The sequence below is a fragment of the Pelobates fuscus genome, chromosome 10, assembly GCF_036172605.1.
Source record: "Pelobates fuscus isolate aPelFus1 chromosome 10, aPelFus1.pri, whole genome shotgun sequence".
NCBI classification, from domain to species: domain Eukaryota; kingdom Metazoa; phylum Chordata; class Amphibia; order Anura; family Pelobatidae; genus Pelobates; species Pelobates fuscus.
The window spans coordinates 56,721,399-56,744,145 of NC_086326.1; the positions used below are offsets into that span (position 1 = coordinate 56,721,399).

Here is a 22,747-nt window from a genome sequence, read left to right on the forward strand (position 1 = left end):
GAGTAAGCGCCTGCTTCTGGGGCGCTCTAAGGGGGGCCATAGGGAACCCTATCTAAGGCTATCGGTCCACTCCTCTTGGCACTCTAAATGTGATGATCTCAGCCAATTCAATGCTTTCCCATAGGAAAGCACTAGTAAGGTTACTGCGCATGCATGAAAAAATGCAATGCTGCACCAATTAGCAACTCTCTATGGGGAACGTTCAGCACCTCCATGCACAGTGTGGAGACACTGAACATTAGTGCTGCAAACCCAGGAAGCACTTCTAGTGGTTGTCTGAGAAACTGCCACTAGAGGTGTAACTCTAGCCAGGAATGTTTACATTTTTTCAGTATATTTAAAAAAAAACAAGAAACAAAGAAAACCAAATGAGTTGCAGCGTCCATTTGAGCCTTACCATACAGATATTCATTTTTTTTTTTTACTGACCATTACAAGAGATACAGACAGAATGAAACAAAACATGTCTCCATTCCTTAACACTGGTATTTATTTTAACAATTTAGTATTTAACCCCTTCAGGACGGAGTCAATAGTGCACGTTCTGATCAAAACAAAACGTAAACAAAAACTAGAATTTGCGCTAAATGTCTGTTCACCCGTAGTTCCCCTCTTTCATATTATATGCACCCACACTTATTATATATCATTCTGTTCAGGAGAAACAGGGATTTAATTTACCATTAACTATTCATATATGGAACAACTGTGAGAAATTATTTTTTTTTTTTAAAAATGTGTAGTTCCGCCTCACATTTTAGCTGTAAATGTCATAATACTGTTAGGTTTTACTGCAACAAAATGCACATATTTGTAATCAGTGATGTCTCACAAGTACAACAGTACCCCCCATTAACAGGTTTTATGTTGTTTTGGAAAGTTACAGGGTCAAATATAGAACATTACATTTTCAAATTGAAATTTTCCAGATTAGTAATGTTACCTTTGAGACGGTGTGGTAGCCAGGAATGAGAATTACCCCCATAATGGCATACCATTTGAAAAAGTAGACAAGCCAAGTTATTGAAAGTGGGGTATGTTTAGTCTTTTCTAGTAGCCACTTAGTCACAAACACTGGCCAAAGTTAGCGTTCATATTTGTTTTTGTGTGAAAAAAGCAAAAAAATGAATATTTGGCCAGTGTTTGTGACTAAGTGGCTACTAAGAAAGACTGGACATACCCCACTTGCAATACCTCGGGTTGTCTACTTTTGCAAATGGTATGCCATCATGGGGGTAATTCTCATTCCTGGGCTACCATACGCTCTCAAAGGCAACATAACCAATCTGGCAAATTTCAATGTGAAAACAATGAAATGCAAGCCTTATATGTGACTCTCTAACTTTCCAAAACACCATGAAACCTGTACATGGGGGGTACTGTTATTCTCGGGAGACTTCACTAAACACAAATATTAGTGTTTTAAAACAGTAAAACATATTACAACAATAATATAGTCCATAAAAGTGCCGTTCGTTTGTACAAAATGCAAAAAACGTCACTTTTACTTAAAATATCATCGTTGTAATACAATTTACCAGTTTGAAACACTAATATTTGAGTTCAGAGAAGTCTCCCGAGTAAAACAGTAGCCCCTATGTACAGGTTTTATGGTGTCGTGGAGAGTTACAGGGTCAAATATAGTGCTTGCAAATTAAATTCTCTGCACTTTCTCCCTGTGTTGTCAGGCATGTCAATCAAATTTTCATTAATCAAATCACATAAATATGTTAAAAGATTACTTAAATATACATGTAGAATTTTAATATATATACATATATATGTATTTAAATTCTACGTGTATACTAATGTAATCTTTTATGTAATTATATGTATTATCTATATATACATATTTGCGGTTATTTGTATTTTATATATAGATAGATATATATAGAATGTCATTCTAAGTGTATTTTGTTACCAATATATATATATATTAATAACAAAATACAGTTAGAATGAAATTACATATGAATATTTAATTTATATAAAATTTTGTTTCAATATTTTATTTATTTTATTATTTTATTTATTTATTATTTTCATTATACGTATATATATATATATATATAATATATATATATGTAGATCTATTATATATATCATATATATACATATTATATATATGTAACGTCATTCTAAGTGTATTTTAATGCTAATATATATACTTATATTAGTATTAAAATATACTTTGTATGACGTTACATATATATAATATGTATATATATTATATATATAATATATATACATATTATATATATATAAAAATATTTAAAATTTATTTTTTAACATGTTTAATTTATTTTTTTATACTTTTTTACCAGCAGGGGGACGATCTGATATTTTAGACAGTCCCCCTGCTGGCAGATCTATAGCCAGCTATAGGGGGCCATGTGATCGCTCTTTGAGAGCGATCACATGGCCCCCGGGGGCCTCATTTGCCGTGGGAGGGCTGCCTGGGCTGTCAGGCAGCCCCCCAGAAGAGGATCGCGGCGGAGGTAAGTATAACTTACCTCCTGGGGCTCAAAGCCGTTACGGCGTTCCATGCCGCCGCAACGGCTTTAAAGCCCATTATAATGGGGAAGGCATGGAACGCCGTAACGGCGTTAACCGGTTAAACTTATCTAAAAACTTGAATTTGTTATTACTCACACTTGCTAAAAAAACACAATACATTTTATCTTACAGGTATACACTACTGCATATGAAAACTCATTTTATGAATATGTCTAAAAAAAAAACAAATATTGAAATCATTAGTATCAGATTTAGATATTTTCCCCTAAGTTTACCATATAATTTTGCTGATTTCACTTTATTTATTTTGACATGGAGTATTTGTAAAGACATCTTACTGGATAGACAAGAGAGAAGCGCAAGGCCAATTTGGGTTAAACCCCTTTGATGCCAAAGCATTTCAAGCAATGGACTATATGTACATTACATATCCGACCATTAACTTGGCACAACAAACTCAAACTAAAATAAATAAAGTCTGCTTTGGAAATATGTTTAAATAATTTCTGGTTTACAGATGTTTTGCTCTTGAACTCAACAACACGCTTGGTTAAATCATCTGCTAAACTAAAACAGTCTGATGCTGGAATGTTCCAGATGTAACTTAATAGCAGCATGACACATCAGCTATATGTAGTCTCAAATTATTTGATGAGAAAAAAAAACAATACAATTTTTCCATCTTTAAGAACAGAAGAAGACCAATGTTTCGTAAAGAGTAGAAGACCTTACTACACTGCTTTAGGGTAGAGGTGGAGCAAATCCTGTTCTATATAAGGTGGAAGTACCAGGGGGGACATGGGGCAAGAATTGTAAGTCACTTTTGCCCTGAGATGGTCTCCACTTTGTCCATGTGGGCCATAGTAGAACACTCAGCCCACGGGAGGAGTGTTGGGCCAACATGCAGTTCATGGTCAGTGGTCAGTTATAACAGTGGTTTATCTTGGTACACACAAGAGCTGTAAGCTGGATCCATTAGTTGGATACACTGTCTGATCAGGGCTACAGAGCAAATTAGTGTCACCTTGATTGATCTCTCCGTTCTGTGTCAGGAAAATAGTCCCACATTTAAGGAGTCAAGTTCTCAGTCTGTCTGCCACACATTTAAAAAATAAAGATGACCTCTTTTGCATTTGTGCCTATCTTTTTGTGTGTTGTCTATTTCTTTGTCTGTTGGTCTTTCCTTTAATTGAGTCATATCTCTTTATCTGTTTACCTCTTTCTATCGTTATGCCCTGTCTCTGTTTGTGTCTCATTCATTCAAAAAGTCTGCCTTCCTGTGTGGCAGCCGGGCTCTCTTTGTCTCTCAGCCAATATATCTTGGGCAGACTAGATGGGCCGAATGGTTCTTATCTGCCGTCACGTTCTATGTTTCTATATAGCTATCTCTGTATCTGTACAGTGATTAATTGGGAAATTAAATTACAAGTTAACATTCATTGGCTGCAGATGATAGGAGTTATGGCAGAATGTAGGTGTTGCAGCAGGACTAATTACATGTAATTCTTTGCTTCTGTGTACCAGGATGTTTGTCTGAGAGCATGTATGTATGTGAATATAGAAATGCCTATGTGTGTCTTAGATTGTGTCAGTGTGTTTGTCTGGGTGTATGTATTGCTGTGTCAAAATATGATAAGATGGGTCCAGTCAATGGCTTTGTAAAGGACCCCAAGCTATCTGATGGCAGCCCTGATCTCATAATGTAAATGCATTTTTGTGGATATCATTTATAATTAATTTTGATTGTAACAATCAATCCAAAGATTTATTTTAAACCTTTAACATTATCATTAACTGATATGTTGAACCATTCCTCTAAATCTCAGTTATTTTAAGTCTCTAAATAATATTTTATAATGACAATTGATGAATATATTCAATTAAAGTTGAAATATGTAGTAGTATTTTTTTGTATTATTATTTGAAACGCCATCTGGTGGAATATTCTATTCTTGCACTTTTCATATATTTTTAAGTCAGGACATTTTATTTTTGTAAATTTTTATTAATAAATGTAAATGAAAACACTAAAATCAAAGCAAAAAGATGTATATTGATTATTTGTCGTTCTTCGTTTAAATGTCACCAGTTTTATGAAATATGTCCAACCTAATGATTAAAGGGACAATCCGTTTTCCTGGCACTACAGGTCCCCTCTCCCTCCCATCCCCCATCCCATGTTGTATCCAGCACCGATGTCCCTCGGCGCTGGTTCAGGGTCCGCCCACGCTCTTCCCCCGCCGATGTCATTCGGCGGGGGAGACCTATTGTGCATGCGCGGCCGGCAGCGGGGGAGACCTAATGCGCATGCGCAGCAATGCCGCGCACGCGCATTAGACCTCCCCATAGGAAAGCATTGGAAGCTGCTTTCAATGCTTTCCTATGGGGATTTCAGCGACGCTGGAGGTCCTCACATAGCGTGAGGACGTCCAGCGATACAATAGCACAGAAAATCTGTGCTATAAACCAGGAAGTGCCCCCTAGTGGCTGTCTAGTAGACATCCACTAGAGGAGGAGTTAACCCTGCAATGTAAATATTGCAGTTTATGAAAACTATGCAATATTTACAGTTGCAGGGTTAAGGGTAGTGGGAGTTGGCACCCAGACCACTCCAATGGGCAGAAGTGGTCTGGGTGCCTGGAGTGTCCCTTTAATTAATCTACCATGCAAAATGGGCATGGTATGAGAGTACAACAAATAGGTAACGTATGCATATTTTAAGTGCAACCATCAAACAATATAAGTCATATATAATGACTGAAACCATAACCTGTGTCAACACATACAAAAGCATTCACTAAAGTAAGAATTAAATTTAAAGTGCATTTAAATTTAAGGCCAAAAGAGGCAAACTAAAACTAATTCTCAAAGTCCTGCTTTGCTATCAGTGTTAAAATTCACTTTGAGTTCTCAACAATTCTTATTTTAGCGAATAATCCTAATTATTTTGTGTAAACGTTTAATTTACCAAAATAACATAAGTTTATATATAAAAATGAAAAGAGGGGGGCGGGGCCTGGCCGCCGGCGGGATCAGACGCGTTCTGTCTGAGCTCCTGCTCCGGGACTGGAAAAACAGCGAAAACCGCTAGAAATAGCTCACCCAGCACACCGAAACGGCAACCAAACTGACCCTCATCTGCAGAGGTACACGGGGACACCCGCCAAGACCGCCAGCACCGTCCCGACAAGGGCCTGGGGCACAAGGGAGCTTGAGCTGGGACGAGACGGCCGCTCTCCCGGGTCTCCGGACGGTGCCTGGCCTCCCCCCCCCATGGACCGGGGGGGTTATCCCGGTCTGCATGGGCAACCGGAGGTGCAGCAAGCGGGCAAGCAAATGAATACATTCCTCATTAAGATGGCCGCCGCACGCCAGCCATGTGCGCGACCTACCCACAAACGGAGTGAGGGGGAAGCCTTCCAACACTACAGCCGGCCCCAGTGATATGTCGGCTACAAGGTACAATCACAGCTGACGAGCATAGAAAGAGGGGGCTTTAAATGAGCAAGACCCTACAGGCTAACCCCTATCACACTCAGCCACAACGACCACCGAACCCCCGATGCCGCTGGGCCAGCAAACACTGGCCAGGGGGGCCGGACAAGTTTACCACTCACCCAGCACACTGCCAGAAATAGCCCTACTTAAAAGTCTGGACCAGAGGCACAGCAGCTACTGCCGCACAGCACCAAGACACCGTCTTTTCCCGCCAGAATGCTGACAAATGGGGTCACCATGGCATGGAGACAGACCACCTACTTACCTCCCACCCAGCCTGCAATAAACTGACCCACGAACCGACGAACACTCGCTAGTGACACCAAGCTCACCACGATGGCTGACCCAGACCCTCAGAGGACCAAGAGGGAAAAATGTATTGGAATGCAGCTGCAGCCTCAGAAAAATCGCGCACAAAAGCATACTGTTTTTATCATTCATGTTTGCCTAACAAGTGTTTAGCTTTGTGTATTAGCCTGCAGGGCTATAAGCCTTACCAATAAGCAATATGATTAGCGATGTAGGCGACCTTCCTATATATCTATCTCACTGTAGCCTTGTATGAGAGTCATGTCAGAAAAAAAATGTAGATTTCCCTCCTATACTTAGGTGACAGTATACCACATACCTAGCGTGTACCCTCCATCTTGACAATTTAGATGTCAAACACCACTCTTGACAAGTATACTTTGTGCCACAGTACGCATAGCCTCGCTACACCTAACATGCACGCCTCGGTTTGTTCGGTTTGTTAGCACTGTTATGCTTAGGGATACCCATTGTATTTTAATTTTGATTCACATCAGACACACTCTACTAGTCTATCTCACTCATTCTACTTTAACCCACTGTTACTGCACGCAGTAAGTTTGCATGCCCAATACCTCTAACAAACCACTTCTAAGCAACTACATGAATGCTCCTGCTGCCCCTCTGGGACCAGTCACTTGTTGATACGCGACATGCATGGCCTTGCTGCCTTTCACGGCCCTGGACACAGTCCCTGTCCTATAGGCCTGATTTAAATGCCTGATTTACATGCCACATTTAAAAGCCTGATTTACAAGCCTGATTTATAAGCCTGTTTTCTCTAAGCCAGATTTATAAGCCTGTTTTCTAAGCCTGATTTATATGACTGTCTTCTAAGCCTGTTTTATACGTTTTTCATGCATATTGAATAACAAAAAAAAAGTGCATTGTCTATTTACCCCTACTGTAACTAATGTCTTGAAATTTGCATATGGAATGCTGTTGGGGTACCATATGTATGCCTGTGACTAATATACGCACTACAAAAATAAAGAATAAAAAAAAAAATGAAAAGAATGCAATAGAGTATTAACATTATTAGTATGAAGATAAATGGTATGGTGCCTTAGACAATCTTCTTTCAAGTAAACCTCCTGCATTATCTCAAAGTAATTTTCCAGCAAGCTCTGTTCTCAGACCATCCACTTTTAAGCACTTTCATTGTTTCCTCAATTATATGTCAGTGCGGAATATCAGAATCAATACTTAATAAATACCAGTAATCAGAATAATAATGAAATGTTCAAGGACTCACAAAGGTAACAAAGACTTATTTAGAGAAAAATTATTTTGCAGACATAACACTAACCCATTCATTGCAGATCCCACTCGTGTTATTCTCATTTGATAATCAACAACACAGTAACTAGTGGTACCTATTTTAACTGGTCCACCAGATAAATGTGTTTAGTGTCTGTATATTGTTATACAGTTTAGCTGGCTTACTCTCCTCTTGCATTAACATTTTCACCTTTATATAAGCAAGAGTTCTGAACAAATAAAACAATTATCTATATCACTGCTATTATAAAACATTACATAAATCTAAGAAAAAAAATATAATGTTCACTTCCACCACTCTAACTCACACGATATCTCTGTATTAACGGTACTATAAAATGGTCTGTGTTAACAATTGGAGACATAAATAAACAGAAACACAGTGTCATACAATTTAACAAAATGTAATCAATTTGATGGAATCACTCACATAATACAGAACCATCACACAATCCTCTAGATATATGTAGGAGAATCTACTATTGTATATGCCTGTGTCACTTGTAAATACCCTCTTGAGTAAATTGATTTTAAATAATAATAGTAATAAAAATTTTATTGCACTGCAGCTTTAGTATTTACATTTTTGTACAGATGAAAACTGTACAAATCTTGCCCTAATGCTGGCCACCCCGAGTGCTGTAACGGATCTGATAATGGCTCTGAAATACGTGAGTCATACTTCATACTCATTTACTAATTTTGTTAAATTGTATCATGCTATGTGTTTTGTTTATTCATGCCTTAGAGGTTCATCTGTACATTAATATATTCTGCACATGATATGAAAACATAGCTAAAAGACTATCCACAGGGAGTATTGCATTCATCTCACCACTGGGGGTTATCAAAGAAGGGTTGGATGCATCAATGGGCAGCATTGGTAATGCACAACAGCATGTCTGCTTGAAAACAGTACATGCCGGCAGCAAACATGGACTGGACATGCACAGAACATTGTCTATAGAAATCAAATATCAGGTAAATCCCTATTTGATGGTGGGTCAGTCCTTGCTGATGTCTGCTTGAATGACCACACGGTCATTATCAATAAATTAATAATGAAAAACATAAACAAGAAAATAGGGCAACCATACACTAGGCACAATTTTAAAAATAATTCAATATTTAAGGCAAGGGAACATTGTATTTTTGTTCAGTATGACAGCCTATACTGCTGTGGCCAAGCCTATTTTAACAATGACAGATACAACCTGTTCAAGTTTCCCTTAAATACTAGTTCCACTGTAGGAAGTTCTGCAGGGTATTTTTAAAATGCAGATTAAGAACTATTTACCTGTGTACATTCCATATTGCTAAACAAATGTAACCTACGCATTCCGCAAAAAAACCCTCACAAAACAAAAAAACACTTATCAGGTGAGATATACGTTTCATATTTTGTTTTGGTTATATTCATGACACATTGAAAAAGTGGGATCATTTTGGCTAAATTAGACAAACTATGGCTGAAGTTGCAATATAGTTTTCAGTTTACTACAATTTGGTGTTTAGTGAATGAACCTCGTGTGTGATCCATGATGTGAGCAAATTTTGTAAACTCTTGCAAGCCAGATATAGTAGTGAAGGACTTTTACCATGTTTCTAAACAAAATGTATTTGGAAAATAGCAATATTCCTTCTGATTTTTGACACAGATAATCACTCTGGCAAGTTATCAGCCAATCATTTAACAGTTTGTACCATGTTAAGAATCAGGTAATTAGAAATCCATTACTAATTATTAAAATATGGAGGACATTTCAGCTAACATATTTAACAGTGAAGTAAATCAAATAATCAAGAAAAAGGAAAAAAAAAAAGTTCTGATAAAGGTCACAACAATTATTGACCCAACACAGAACTCATTACAAGACAAAGCAGTAGACAGTTTGCTGGGCTATAAAGGGAGCACGTTATTGAAAGCTTAATAAAGATAGATGTTTTAAAATTATTCAAGCATTGCACAATTCCCCTGTGAACACTAAAGTAATTGGCTGATGAATTTTCTAAACCAATAAAGAAATAATCACTTAAACAAAAGAGATATTAGAAGATTAAAGAAGTGAAAATGTTGTGCACAGAAATGTAAAAGAATGTATTTTACAAAATGAATAGCTATTATGTTGGAGGTTGTGGCCGTTTTAAAAAAGAGGCAGTAATGATTTCAAGATAATTAAAAATTATACAAAAAGCAAGGAACTAACATAAATGCCATTAAAAAAAAATAATTCTTATTTTAGATTAGGAAAGTTTTTGTTTTGAAATATACGAAGAAAAAACAATGTCACTGGAACGTCAAAATACAATATGCATTTAGTAAGTAAAATAGACTACAGTGTGAAACAAATATGCATGCCTGTATCAAATTTTCGAAATAAATAAAAATAAATTATGGGTTGGAACATATAGCATGCCTCCTAAGTGTCTCTAACTGGAAGGAACTGCCCCTATTTCAAGCCGCTCCACGTTATTGATGTCTGAGTAGAGATGTCGCGAACATAAAATTTTCCGTTCGCGAACGGCGAACGCGAATTTCCGCAAATGTTCGCGAACGGGCGAACCGGGAGAACCGCCATAGACTTCAATAGGCAGGCGAATTTTAAATCCCACAGGGACTCTTTCTGGCCACAATAGTGATGGAAAAGTTGTTTCAAGGGGACGAACACCTGGACTGTGGCATGCCAAAGGGGGATCCATGGCAAAACTCCCATGGAAAATTACATAGTTGATGCAGAGTCTGGTTTTAATCCATAAAGGGCATAAATCACCTAACATTCCTAAATTGTTTGGAATAACGTGCTTTAAAACATCAGGTATGATGTTGTATCGATCAGGTAGTGTAAGGGTTACGCCCGCTTCACAGTGACAGACCAAACTCCCCGTTTAACGCACCGCAAACAACCGCAAACAGTCCATTTGCACAACCGCAAACTCCCCATTTGCACAAGGTTGGATACCAAGCTAGCCATGTCCCGTTCCTTGTCCTCACTGATGACAACATCATCATCATCACACCGTACGTCCATGTATGTAATGCTGCCTGACTGAGACATTTCCCTGTTATCTACATCCTCTGGCAATAATGGTTACGCATCACTCATTTCTTCCAACTGATGTGTAAATAACTCCTCTGACAGATCAAGTGAAGCGGCTGTGGTGCTAGTGTTGGTGATGGCGGCAGGCGGGCGAGTGGTAACTTGAGAGGTTCCCGAAGCTAAGCTGGACGAGGATGGTGCGTCAAGGTTCCGAGCGGAAGCTGTAGAAGATTGGGTTTCCTGTGTTAGCCAGTCAACTATGTCATCAGAACTTTTCGAGTTCAGGGTACGTGGCCTCTGAACACTGGGCATTATTCTAGGGCCAAAGGGAATCACAGCACCACGACGGCCCCTGCGGGGTAGCCTGCCTCTGCCTGTCATTTTTTTTCGATTAGTGGTACTATGCATGCAAGCTACTGTGACAACAGATATGAGTGGCACTGTGCACTGGCAGAAGTTGGCAGAGTAGACGCTGTAGGCCTGACACACACGCTTGCAGACAACTAACTGCTATTCAATCTATTACAGTCAAAATTGTATTTTTTTTTAAATGTACACTACTGTTACACCAGATATGAGTTGCACTGGTGTGACACTGTGCCTTGGCAGGCCCTGAAATGCACACGTGTGAAGGAAACTGACTGCTATTATATTACAGTCAAAAAAGTTTTTGTTTTTTTTAAATGCAAGCTATTGTGACACCAGATAGGAGTTGTGGCACTGGGCAAGTGGGCACAGTATACACTGTGAGCCTGACACACACGCTGGCAGGCAGGCAACTGCAATTAGATTACACAGGAAAAAAACAAAAGCAGACTGATGTTCTAGCCCTAAAAAGGGCTCTTTGGGGTGCTGTCCTTACAGCAGAGATCAGATGAGTCCTCCAGGACTGTAGTGGACACTGAATACACTAGCCTAGCTATCTATTTCCCTATTAAATCAGCAGCAACTACATTGTCCCTCCTCTCACTAAGAATGCAGCTTCCGGGGGGCGGGGCCTAGCTGTCATGGAGGAAAGACGCACTTCGTGTGAGCTCCCTCAATATCTCACTTTAAGCAGCTGTCAACAAGCGAATTTCACCCCAGAAGGGGATGACCCAGCAATGTTGCTCCTACCTGACCAACCCGACATGCTTAATAGCGGTCAGCAACTCGACAGAGTCTTACTTACCTCCGCGTGGCAAGTGTGGCCTGGTACTTCCCGGCAGGAGCTCCATCACCCCCCCCCCCCCTCGGACCGGTGGGGGCTATCCCGGTTCACCCCTGAGAGGCTGTCTGGAGCTAATGGACGCACAGAGCACAGCCGCCCAGGCTGACATCCTCATCTGCGACTCTCCCAATATGGCGGCAGTCGCGTGTCCTCCTGGTATCAGCAAAGCATGGCAGGATATTGAGTCTAAGCTGGACAGACTCTTTAAACAATTTTGGAAGCAAATAACAAGCAGGAAGCCCCAACAAGCTCCACCACAGCCCCAACAAGCTCCACCACAGCTAAGCGAAGCAGTCCCCATTAAAATCCACCAACGCAAAAGGCGTCGAAGACGGGACCGGAGGCACAAACAGAAATGCAGAGCCTGCCCCACGTCAAGCACTCGCCTCCACCTTAAGCCACCACAATCCCGCACCGGACGTGAAGCACCACCGGGACAGATCCGACCACCCGACAAAACAAGCTTCCACCACCTCAAGCCACAAACCCGGCACTCAGCCAGAGACTTGCCTTTGTTGTTCCAGGTATCAGGGACTCCCAGGGTCTGCACCTGGCGCCCAGAAGGGATCGGATGAGCACAAACAGTAAACAGCAGCCTGCCAAGCATGTCCCACTATAGCCGATCCTCCACACCATGCCTTTGATCACATGAACTGCTCTCTGCACATTAACTAATCGTAAAGTAGCAAGCGTTTAAACATGTCATTATTACACCTCCTAAAGAGTTTATTGTCGTATTCCTTACATGCCCTTACCTTAACCGTTCATGTATTATGTTATTCACTAGTCTCATCTCGACTCACACTTGATTTATAACTAGTGGTGGAGCTGCTGATATAAATACACGGTTGATAACGTGCAAGCTACACCCTAAACATGACAGCCATCTTTCACAACAATGTACTGCTATATACTCATACCCTCAGTGCAACTAGCCATGATATACGCACGTTCAGCCTAGCATGCTCAAATATAACACACTTCTGTCTAAAAAAAAAAAAAAGAATGCAGCTTCCGAATGAATCTAAAATGGATGCTGTCCAGGAGTTGGGAGGGTCTGGGAGGGAGGGTCTGCTGCTGATTGGCTGGAATGTGTCTGCTGACTGTGAGGTACAGGGTCAAAGTTTACTCAATGATGACGAATAGGGGGCGGAACCGAACATCGCATATGTTCGCCATCTGTGGCGAACGCGAACAAGCTATGTTCGCCAGGAACTATTCGCCAGCGAACTATTCGGGACATCTCTATGTCTGAGTGTATAACAGAGTTCCACAGATATAATACTACAATAAACTACAATAAATGTGTTTAGAAATGTTGATAACATGCTTTGTTCTTATTCTAAATTATATTTTAATTGCATATATTGTTGTTAAAGGGATACTATAGGCTTTAAAAAATTTTAGCTTAATGAAGCCATTTTAGTGTAAATATTATATTACTGCAGTCTCACTGCTCACTTCTCTGCAATGTAGGAGTTAATTCTCTTTGTTTCTCTTTTTATGCAGTCCTAGCCACACCTGTGACTCACACAGCTTGTATTAACTTGCTTTAGAAGTTTTTATCTCCTACTATGTAAAATCAACTTTAATCACACACAGGAGACTCCTATAGAGGCAGACTATTAACAAAGCAGGAGATACAAATTTCTAAATAAAACAGAATGTGCAATAAAGGATGTTTAAACATTAGATCTCCGTTTACAGGAAGTGTTTAGTAAGGCTGTGCAAATTATTTAACTCCTAAATGGCAGATAATTAAACAGTGAAAATGCAGCAGGGGCATGATCTACACCAAAACTGCTTCATTAAGGTGAAGTTGATTTGGTGCCTATAGTATCCCTTTAAGTCAATTACAATTTTTCTGAACATTCTGCCCATGGCCACACCCCTAGTATAAAACTATTCCTCTTTGTCCATTTGAAATATTATGAGGTATGTTATAGGCAATAACACCATACTTGAAAAATGGAAAAATAATATATATATATATAATTTACTCTTTCTAGTAAAAATACTTTGCTACTGTATGTTATTATTTAAGTTCAAATGTTTGGGTGCATACATTTTATGAGAACTCACATCTTTCATGTACAATTTCTCTATCTGGGACAACCACATTTATGATGCCATGTTTTGTTTTATGATTGTGCAATTCTGTTAAAACCTACACTTGAATATGAATCCCATAAGAAAAAAAAGAAATGTGGTTTGCCTGCTCTCTCATGTTTTCTTTAGAAATGGTACATATATTACCAATTCTCCAAGGGTATGCACACTTTTGAGCATGACTGTATGGAAAAAGAACACAGCCCTCCCTCTCCAAGTCACCTATAATCCTAGGCACTCCTTCCCCGGAAAAGGTAAGCATTTAGAAAGAAGCTAGAAGTAAATTAGAAAATAACATAGGAAGAACCACAAGAGTCCCACATAAGGGGGTCCTACATTCCTACCTAAATGTGAACTTGATGCTAGATTACCAGCAAATAAATAATACTAATATACCACACATATTATGTGTCCCTTTCAAATTTTAAATAAACCTCTAATCATACTTATTCTTGAAATATAATGCAAATCTAAAACAAATTGTACACATATAGCCGGTAACAAAGTATTAAATTATGCACAAAAAGGTCAACATTCCTGATTTTTTTGTTATTTACAAACATAAAAGTAATATTAAAACTGCATTTCTGTATACAAGAGTAAGAGACTGAATCATACTGATACCACCAAGTATAACAAAGGCAGGAAAGGCTAACCTACTTCTAAAGCTCAGGATGCTTCCTTTAAATTCTAACTGTACTTCCTAACTGAGATAGTGAGAAGAAAAACTATTTTATCTATGTTTTAATGTAATGATTTAATAGGTGGAGTACTTTTCTGCATTTCAGTGAATTCCACTGGGGGGGGGGGGGGTGGAGTGGGGGGGGGGGGGGGGGGAGGGAATAAAATCTTTCAGATTTCAAAACACAAAGCAAAAAATGATGTTTATTTTATGGAAATGACATTTATTTTATGGGGAAAATGTATGTATGATATATTTTGTTATGTGGTTTTGGTATGGACTCAGTGAAGCAGCATTGTATATTACACATTACCAGAGGAAATCAGCCACATGGGCAAAACCTTTTTATGTCAAGGATGCAAGAAACACAGAGTGAGAATTGTTTTCGTTACTAGCTGCCTAAATATAATTCATAGAAATTAGGATTATTTAAAAACACTACATTAAATATATTTCTTTGTATACAATTTTCCATAGGATAATATGGGACAACATGGGGGGGGGGGGGGGGGGAGGAGGCTGACAACATGGGGGGGGGGGAGGAGGCTGACAACTTATGGCCTAGAAGGCAAAGTACAAAAGAATAACCTTTTTTTATACATATAACTCACAGATCACTGTGTTAATCCTTCTGTTTACGCAGCCATGTGATATAAGGGTTGGGATGGCATGTCATGCTTATTTAGCATTTTTCAGATCTATATAATCATGCCATTGTTGACGGGTGGGACACTTTTTTATTTAAGATATGTAAAGTCTGGTTTGTTATGAATTATTCTATTGTTAGTCTTTAAGATGTTATACTATGACAAAATTTGCTTAAAAAAGGTTACTTTTTAGAGTGAATTTAATTCAGTTTTGCCCAAAAGTCAAAAGTCAGAAACAAAAAAGAAAGCACACATAATAAACAGTAACGTAAGTAATGTAAAACAAAGTATTTAACCAGGAAAGGCACATTCAGATTACTCTGGTTTTCAAGTACGTCCTGGGGATGTTACCTTAGCCCAACATCCAGGGGTTGTTACGATTACCCAATTTAATGGTACTCATTTTATCTACCTCGGAAGGATGAAGGGCTGAGTCAACCCTGCCGGGATTCCAACCTACGAGTAAAAAGCGCAAAAGAAACAAAAAAGGACTATCACACCATGCCATTAAAAAAAGATGTGGCTTGAGAAAAGCTCCAGTGTAAGCCATAATGTTGCCTATTCAGATTAAAAAAAGTCTGCAGTTTGGGAAAGAGCCTATATGTGTTCGGATATTTTTTTTTTGGCTTACAATCCAAACAGATGACAGGCAGGAGAAATATCTTGGTCTCCATCATTTTACTTTACCAGCCAAGGTTAGTGGTAGCCAGGGCCGGACTGGGGTTATGAAGCAGCCCTGGGAAAAAATCTATGCCAGCCCCATAAGTCATTGTGCTATGTAGGGTGTTTCTATATATATATATACATATATATATATATATAGGCAATTGAAATATTTGGCTGCACTCTCGGATTTCCTTAAAATGTAACTTTTATTGAAATATTTAAGAGAAGATCAACGTTTCAGTCCCTCTTGTGGACTTGCATCAGGATCATGACGAAAGTCCACAGGAGGGACTGAAACATTGATCTTCTCTTAAATATTTCAATAAACGTTACGTTCAATTGCCTGGATACTGGAGCCCTGGTGATGCAACAGTATATATATATATATATATATATATATATATATATATATATATATATATATATATATATATATATATATATATTTGATACATTTCTTCTTCTAATTCAAAATATTAGTTCTTTTAGGGTAATTAAATTATACAGTAAAGCATACTCACACAAAGACACAGACAATCTTACTGATGCACACACATAGGCTCATTGACAGACAATCTCAATGACACACACAGACAAGATTAATGGCACACACACAAATTTAGTACAGACAAACTCTGATACACACACAAGCTTACTACAGACAAGCTCACTGTCACACACACACACGCTCACTACAGACAAGCTCACTGACGCGCACACACAGACAAGCCCATTGACACACACACATGCTCCCTACAGAAGAGCTCACTAACACACATGCTCACTACAGACAAGTTCACTGACACACATATGGTCACTACAGACAAGCTCACGATCACACTCATGCTTACTACAGACAAGCTCACTGTACACACATGTTCACCACAGACAGGCTCCGACACACCCATGCTCCTTTCAGACAAGCTCACTAACACACACACACACACATATGATCCCTATAGACAAGCTCACTGACACACATACAAGGTCACTCACTAGCAGGCACACACACACACACAAACTCATTAGCAGGCACACACACACAGAGGCTCCCTTACTAGCAGATGCGAGCACACACACACAGAGGCAGACAGTCACTGACACAGAGGCAAACATCCACACATACAGAGACAGGCAGACAGCCACACACACACACAGGCAGACAGTCACACACACACACACACACACACACACAGGCAGACAGTCAAATACACAGGCAGACAGCCACATACACAGGCAGAGAGCCACACACTCACACACACACACACACACACAGGCAGACCGTCTCTCTCACACACACACACACACACACACAGTCACACACACAGGCATACAGTCACACACACACAGTCACACACACACTCACAGACAGTCAAACACACACACAGACAGTCACACACTCATAGTCACACAGTCACACACACACACACACACACACGGACCTGCTTCTTACCTCCACATCCCTTGGAGCTCCTGGAGGCTTTGTGTTGGGGAAGCAGCCAGCAGGGACTCCTTCCTGCTTCCCATGCTGTAGTTAGCCAAGCCCCCACCACACAGTAAGCCCCGCCCCTGCCGCACGCTAGCTCCGCCCCACCGCAATTTTTTTTTAATGATCCCGTCCGGCCATATGTTAGCTGTGTCGGCCGCCTGGCTCCCCTGCTCCCATGGTGCTCTGTGCGGCCGCACAGCTCACACATGGCCGGCCGGGATCACAGGAGCCTGATCAATTCTGAATGGGGCTGTCAGCCCAGTCACAGGTGCTGCGGTCCACCGGGAAATTTCCCGGTATCCCGGTGGACCAGTCCGGCCCTGGTGGTAGCTACATGATCTGTCTGGGTGAATCATAAACTTGGTTTAACAAGGATAGAGTCCCACATGTTCCTGGTTCTTTCGGATTGTTTATGAGCTAGTTTTTCCTATATGTAGTTGAGCTGCACTTGTATATTGTTGCTGGAGTTTGTCCAATTCCTCATATATACTGTATTAATGACTATAGTAACATTTAAAATACATGTTAGTTGTGGTTTAGGGATCCCACTGTGGAGCAAGAATAACAGGAAGTATTCCACTTTAATTGGTAAAGATAATACAGTGGATATCCCCATTGTGTCCACAACTAGTTTCCAATACAGAAGAAAAGATGGGTTGCTCCATCTCTAGAATGATCATGCATTTCCCCCCATTTTTAGAGCTCCCTTTATAATAGCTAAGGTCTCTGTGAGTTTTTAAGACTCTGGTCAATTGGTCCTTATCAAATGGTATACATGATGTCTCTTTTCCATGATTATGCTTAAGAGGAAACAATTTTCTTTTCAGAAGCATGTACAGAGTAGATAATGTTTTTATAGCAATATGTTTCTGTGATTCTGTCTAAATGAAGCATTGTTTGAAGAATATCAAGGGAGACTATTTAAAAAAAAAAAAAAAAAAAGCACATAGCATAGAATTAGTGACTGACTCAAGAAGCCCCCACAAGTGGTGGTTATTCTGACAATTTATGTCCTTCAGCTTATTTTCACATTGTCATGGCTCCCTGCGATTCTGCTGGCATGACCGCACAAACATAGTGGTCACGCCGACAGAAAAATCTCATACTTACCCTGGTCATGGCAAACCGCTGCCTGACCTCCTTCTATTCCGGTCCCCAGTGACCGGCCACTGCGGTTCCGGTTTTAATAGGAGACTAACCTCCGCCCACATCAAAGATGGCGAAAACGAGCATGTGACATCACGTAATAGACGAGCATGCAGAGAGGGTTCAGAGACAGCAAATTATAGCCTAAGGAGGGCTATTTAAACCCAAATTACCTTTCTGTCAGTGCACTGTCGTGGTTTCTACTAACTGGTTATCCGAGAGTGTGTTCCTGATTGCGTTTTTGTGGTATTTGACTTTTGCTTCGTTTTGACTTCCCTAATTTCTGGTTTCCTTGACTTCTGGCTTTCCTCATCGTTGTGTCCCTTTCTGTGTCCCTGACCTCGGCAAGGATTTTGACTATTTTCAGGTACGTTAAGTACGGCCATTCTAAGGTCCGGTTAGACGTTATCCTTAGTCCTAGGTGTAATACTATTCTGCGCGCTGGATCAACTATAATCCTGACACACATGCCTACAGTGGTGCTTCCATCTGTTTGATTTGGTCAGCAGGGCTATTTTGGGGCCCCACAAGTTCCCTTAGCTTGATCTCAACATGTGCTGTTCTGTTTTCTATTTCTAAGTCTTTCTTTTACTCCTTGTGGTGTGAAGTTTTTTCAGAAGCAATATGCAGAAGTACCTCCAGTATTTTGCATGTCACACGTGAATTTCTGCTTTGTGCAGTACATAAGGAGAGTCACGCTTACTCGATCCTCTCCAGTGATAGTCTCCATTGCCTCTGGGAAATCAAAGTTATGATACTTTTTATGGTGAACTAAATGTTGCAACATGATTGTAGCTTCATTTTAAAGAAAACCAAACTATTTTTAGATAACTGGGTCTCTAATATTTTTTTCAGGGTATCTATTGGATGAATTTAAATTTACACCTCCATCTTGCTACAATGTCAGCCACACTCCTCCCCCTCCTTCAGCAAGGGGATTCTAAAAAAGACGCACACAACTCTGTACCCCTGTAGAGCAGTATTTGGTGATGAAACAAGAAAAAGTGCAAACATATTAGGATTTATTAAATTATGTAAATATACTACACAATTCATATGTTCAAAGCATTAAAACAAATAATAATAAACCATTTGTAACAACAAAAAAAAGAAATAAACCACACAATCTCAAGTATGTGTGTATACGAAAATAAAATCAAGAATTACTGCCAGTGGAAAACAATATACTGAAGAAAAGCTCCGTAATCTTTTAGCTAAAATAGTGACTATTTACCAATCCAAACAGCTACAACATATCACCAATCAAGGTTTTCGTAGCAAGAATTTGATTGAAGTGTACTTCGGAATAAAGTCATAAAAGAAATTTCAGAGTGTAACACTGCTGACATTTATTAAACCACAAGCCAAATCTAAAATGAACTCTTACAGTATTGTTGCTGAGATTTAGAAAGAGCGCATGTAACAATGACAGCCTCAGATGGGTTACCCTAGGGGAGACCTAGACAATGTTCCAAATCTGGTTTCGGTCCTCCAGCTAAATTACTTTGTAGCTTGTGATTTTACATCTCTATAAACTTCTATCTTAAAAACTAAAGTTTGAGAATTAAAGGAACACAATGTATATAATAAAAAAGTAAATAATACATATTAAGCATTCATACCCACAACAAAAATATGCATGTAATTATTTTTGCATGTTATCTTTTGGGGTATGTGCAATAGAAAAGTAATATCTGCGGTTCCCATTCTTCTGTGGCACAGACTTTCTGTGCTGGGGAATACAGAATCAGAGGCTTCTTAATGAGAAGTATTACGTACTGGCCGCATGTGTTTAAAGCTGTCCAATCACAGGCTTCTCAGTTGACTGTATTACACACCACTGAGAGGTCTTTCCAAGGCAGGAGCTAAAGTAGCTGGTAAAAACACCTGGTATATGTGAGTGAAACCTTTACCATCTATTCACATTTATAAATTTAGTTTTGCAATGTTGCACTAAATTTCCTTTTTTTCTTATACATACTGTATGTACTTTCATCCACCCACAAAGGAAGAGTGCTTGCCGTTCGTCGCTGAAAGGAGGGAGGGAGTCACCCTCTATTGGCTCCACTACATTTTATAGAGAGCCATTTTGGGCTCCGGAAAATGTGCATGGGCACACTAGTGGATCCATATATTTTTATTTGTATATTTTAGTTTTGTACCATCTGCACTAGAATACAGAGTAGTATACTCAAAATGTTTCACATTTTTACACAACAGTTTTTAGATTGCACATTAATGAGTATAAGATGTTATGTCTATGGACTAGATCACTTTGTTAAATGAATTAATTTTCCATGTAATTGAAAATTGGATGCTTTATGCACTAGATCATTTTGTTATATTGATAATGTTTTATGTGATTCAGAATTCACAATTCACAATTTTTTTTAATTGACCTGTGGAACAGCAGTTTTGAAAGGAATTTGTGGTTTTACATAATTTACACGAGCCGCTGGTTTTGCTGTGGCACTATTGCACTTTAACGGTACACAGTTTTAGAATTGTAATACCAGGATTGTATTTTAGGATCTGTGAAGCCCTCCACGGATCATATAGTTTTTGGTTGTCTTTTAGGTGGTTGTAAGGATACACTACCAGTGTGAGCAGCTTTGCATTGAGATTTATATGGGTTTTGTTTTAGATTTTTTGGCAAGCACCAGTTCAGTACAGTGTCTAGTGGATGGTGAATGATTTACACATCTGTAATCAAGATCTCCGATAACCCAAAGTTGAGCATTCATGGGAATTATAAACAGTTAAATACAGTTGTCCTTTATATCATACAAGTAGCTAACATATAGTCAGCATTTCAATCAATATCGAAGAATCTATATTGATTTCTGGACTTGAGTTTTCTACTGAACATTTGATACAAACACTATGGCCTTGATTTAACAGTTTTGGGCAAACTATCAAAATCTGTCAGAAAACTGTTTCAAATGATTAGTAGTCATCCTAAATCCTGTTGAATCCTGTGGCTCTCCGCATGGTTACATTTTACATTAAGATGTAAAATCCTTCTTTAATTGCAAAAGGGTGATCAAGTAAACTGGAGTAAATATCTATGCTGAATTCTATAATAATAATAATAATAATAATAATAACAACAAAGTGTTTCACCAGGAAAGGTATATTCAGATATTCTCTGGTTTCCAAGTACATCCCAAATGCAGCATACCTCCAAAGTGTCCCTATTTAAGAAAGGACAGTCCCCATTTTTTGCCCAATGCCCTCTAAACACTCTTTATTAATCCTGATGCCTCTCTTTTTTAAGGAACGCCATATTGATGGTATGTCTGAGTTTTCACATTTTGTCTATAAATGTATTTTATGTGGATCTTTCACAAACTTACCTGTGCACATATGACCATTTCATCTCTTGGGAACTTGAACATGTATTCATAAAGCCTGTAGTGTTGAAATAAGCTAGAAGTATAAAACAAAAAAAAAGACTGCCATTATTTAAGGTAATACTTACAGATTTGAAAAAGATAAATCATTTCTTATAGTCTAAACTGTAAGGATAATAGTAATTGAAAAATAGTATGCTCAACAAAAGGGGAGTTCCCTACAACTTCCAAAAAAGCAGATGTCCCTGTGGATTCTGGAAGCTGGTTCAACATTAGCTGAAAGTGTACCCGGTATTTGCAATCACTATAGAGCAAATTACAGAGAAAATAAAAGACTAAATCGCTCAGAGAGTAAGTAATCATAACACTTAACTTCAAGTTTTCCCTGTTTTATTTATTTATTTATTTTTTTAATACAGCGGGTACGCGACTCTGAATACCCCAGAAACAACATTTACTTAGGTCATTCAGTGTTTTGTATTTGATAGGATGAAGTTCAGTAAAGAAGAAACCGAAGAGTAATGCATTTACTCGCATTTTAAGTATTATGACTTATTCCAACCTAGATCAGACATGCCCAAATTAAATCCATCCAATGCCATAATTGCTTGTAACAAACCTATTTTACAGTGCCTGTTTTCTCTATCTCTGTTCCTTATCACAAGTGAAGACAATATAGTTCAGGCACTCAGGGTCTTTTTCAAACAGTAGCTTTACTGGAGAAACACGCTGCTTGACAAAGATCAGAGTGTGAATCGAAACGTTGCCGTGTTTGAAACTGCTGTTTGAAAAAAGACCCTGA

The 22,747-nt window shown here is 39.0% G+C and overlaps 1 protein-coding gene across 1 annotated transcript in view; it reads right to left on the reverse strand.

Annotated features, from left to right (window-relative positions):
* Positions 1–22,747, reverse strand: part of CABCOCO1 (ciliary associated calcium binding coiled-coil 1) — a 70,705-nt gene that overhangs the window by 21,885 nt on the left and 26,073 nt on the right. Inside the window, exon 5 of the mRNA XM_063433602.1 lies at positions 21,949–22,021. Within this exon, the coding sequence (XP_063289672.1) occupies positions 21,949–22,021 (73 nt within the window). The remainder of the gene's footprint in view (positions 1–21,948; positions 22,022–22,747) is intronic.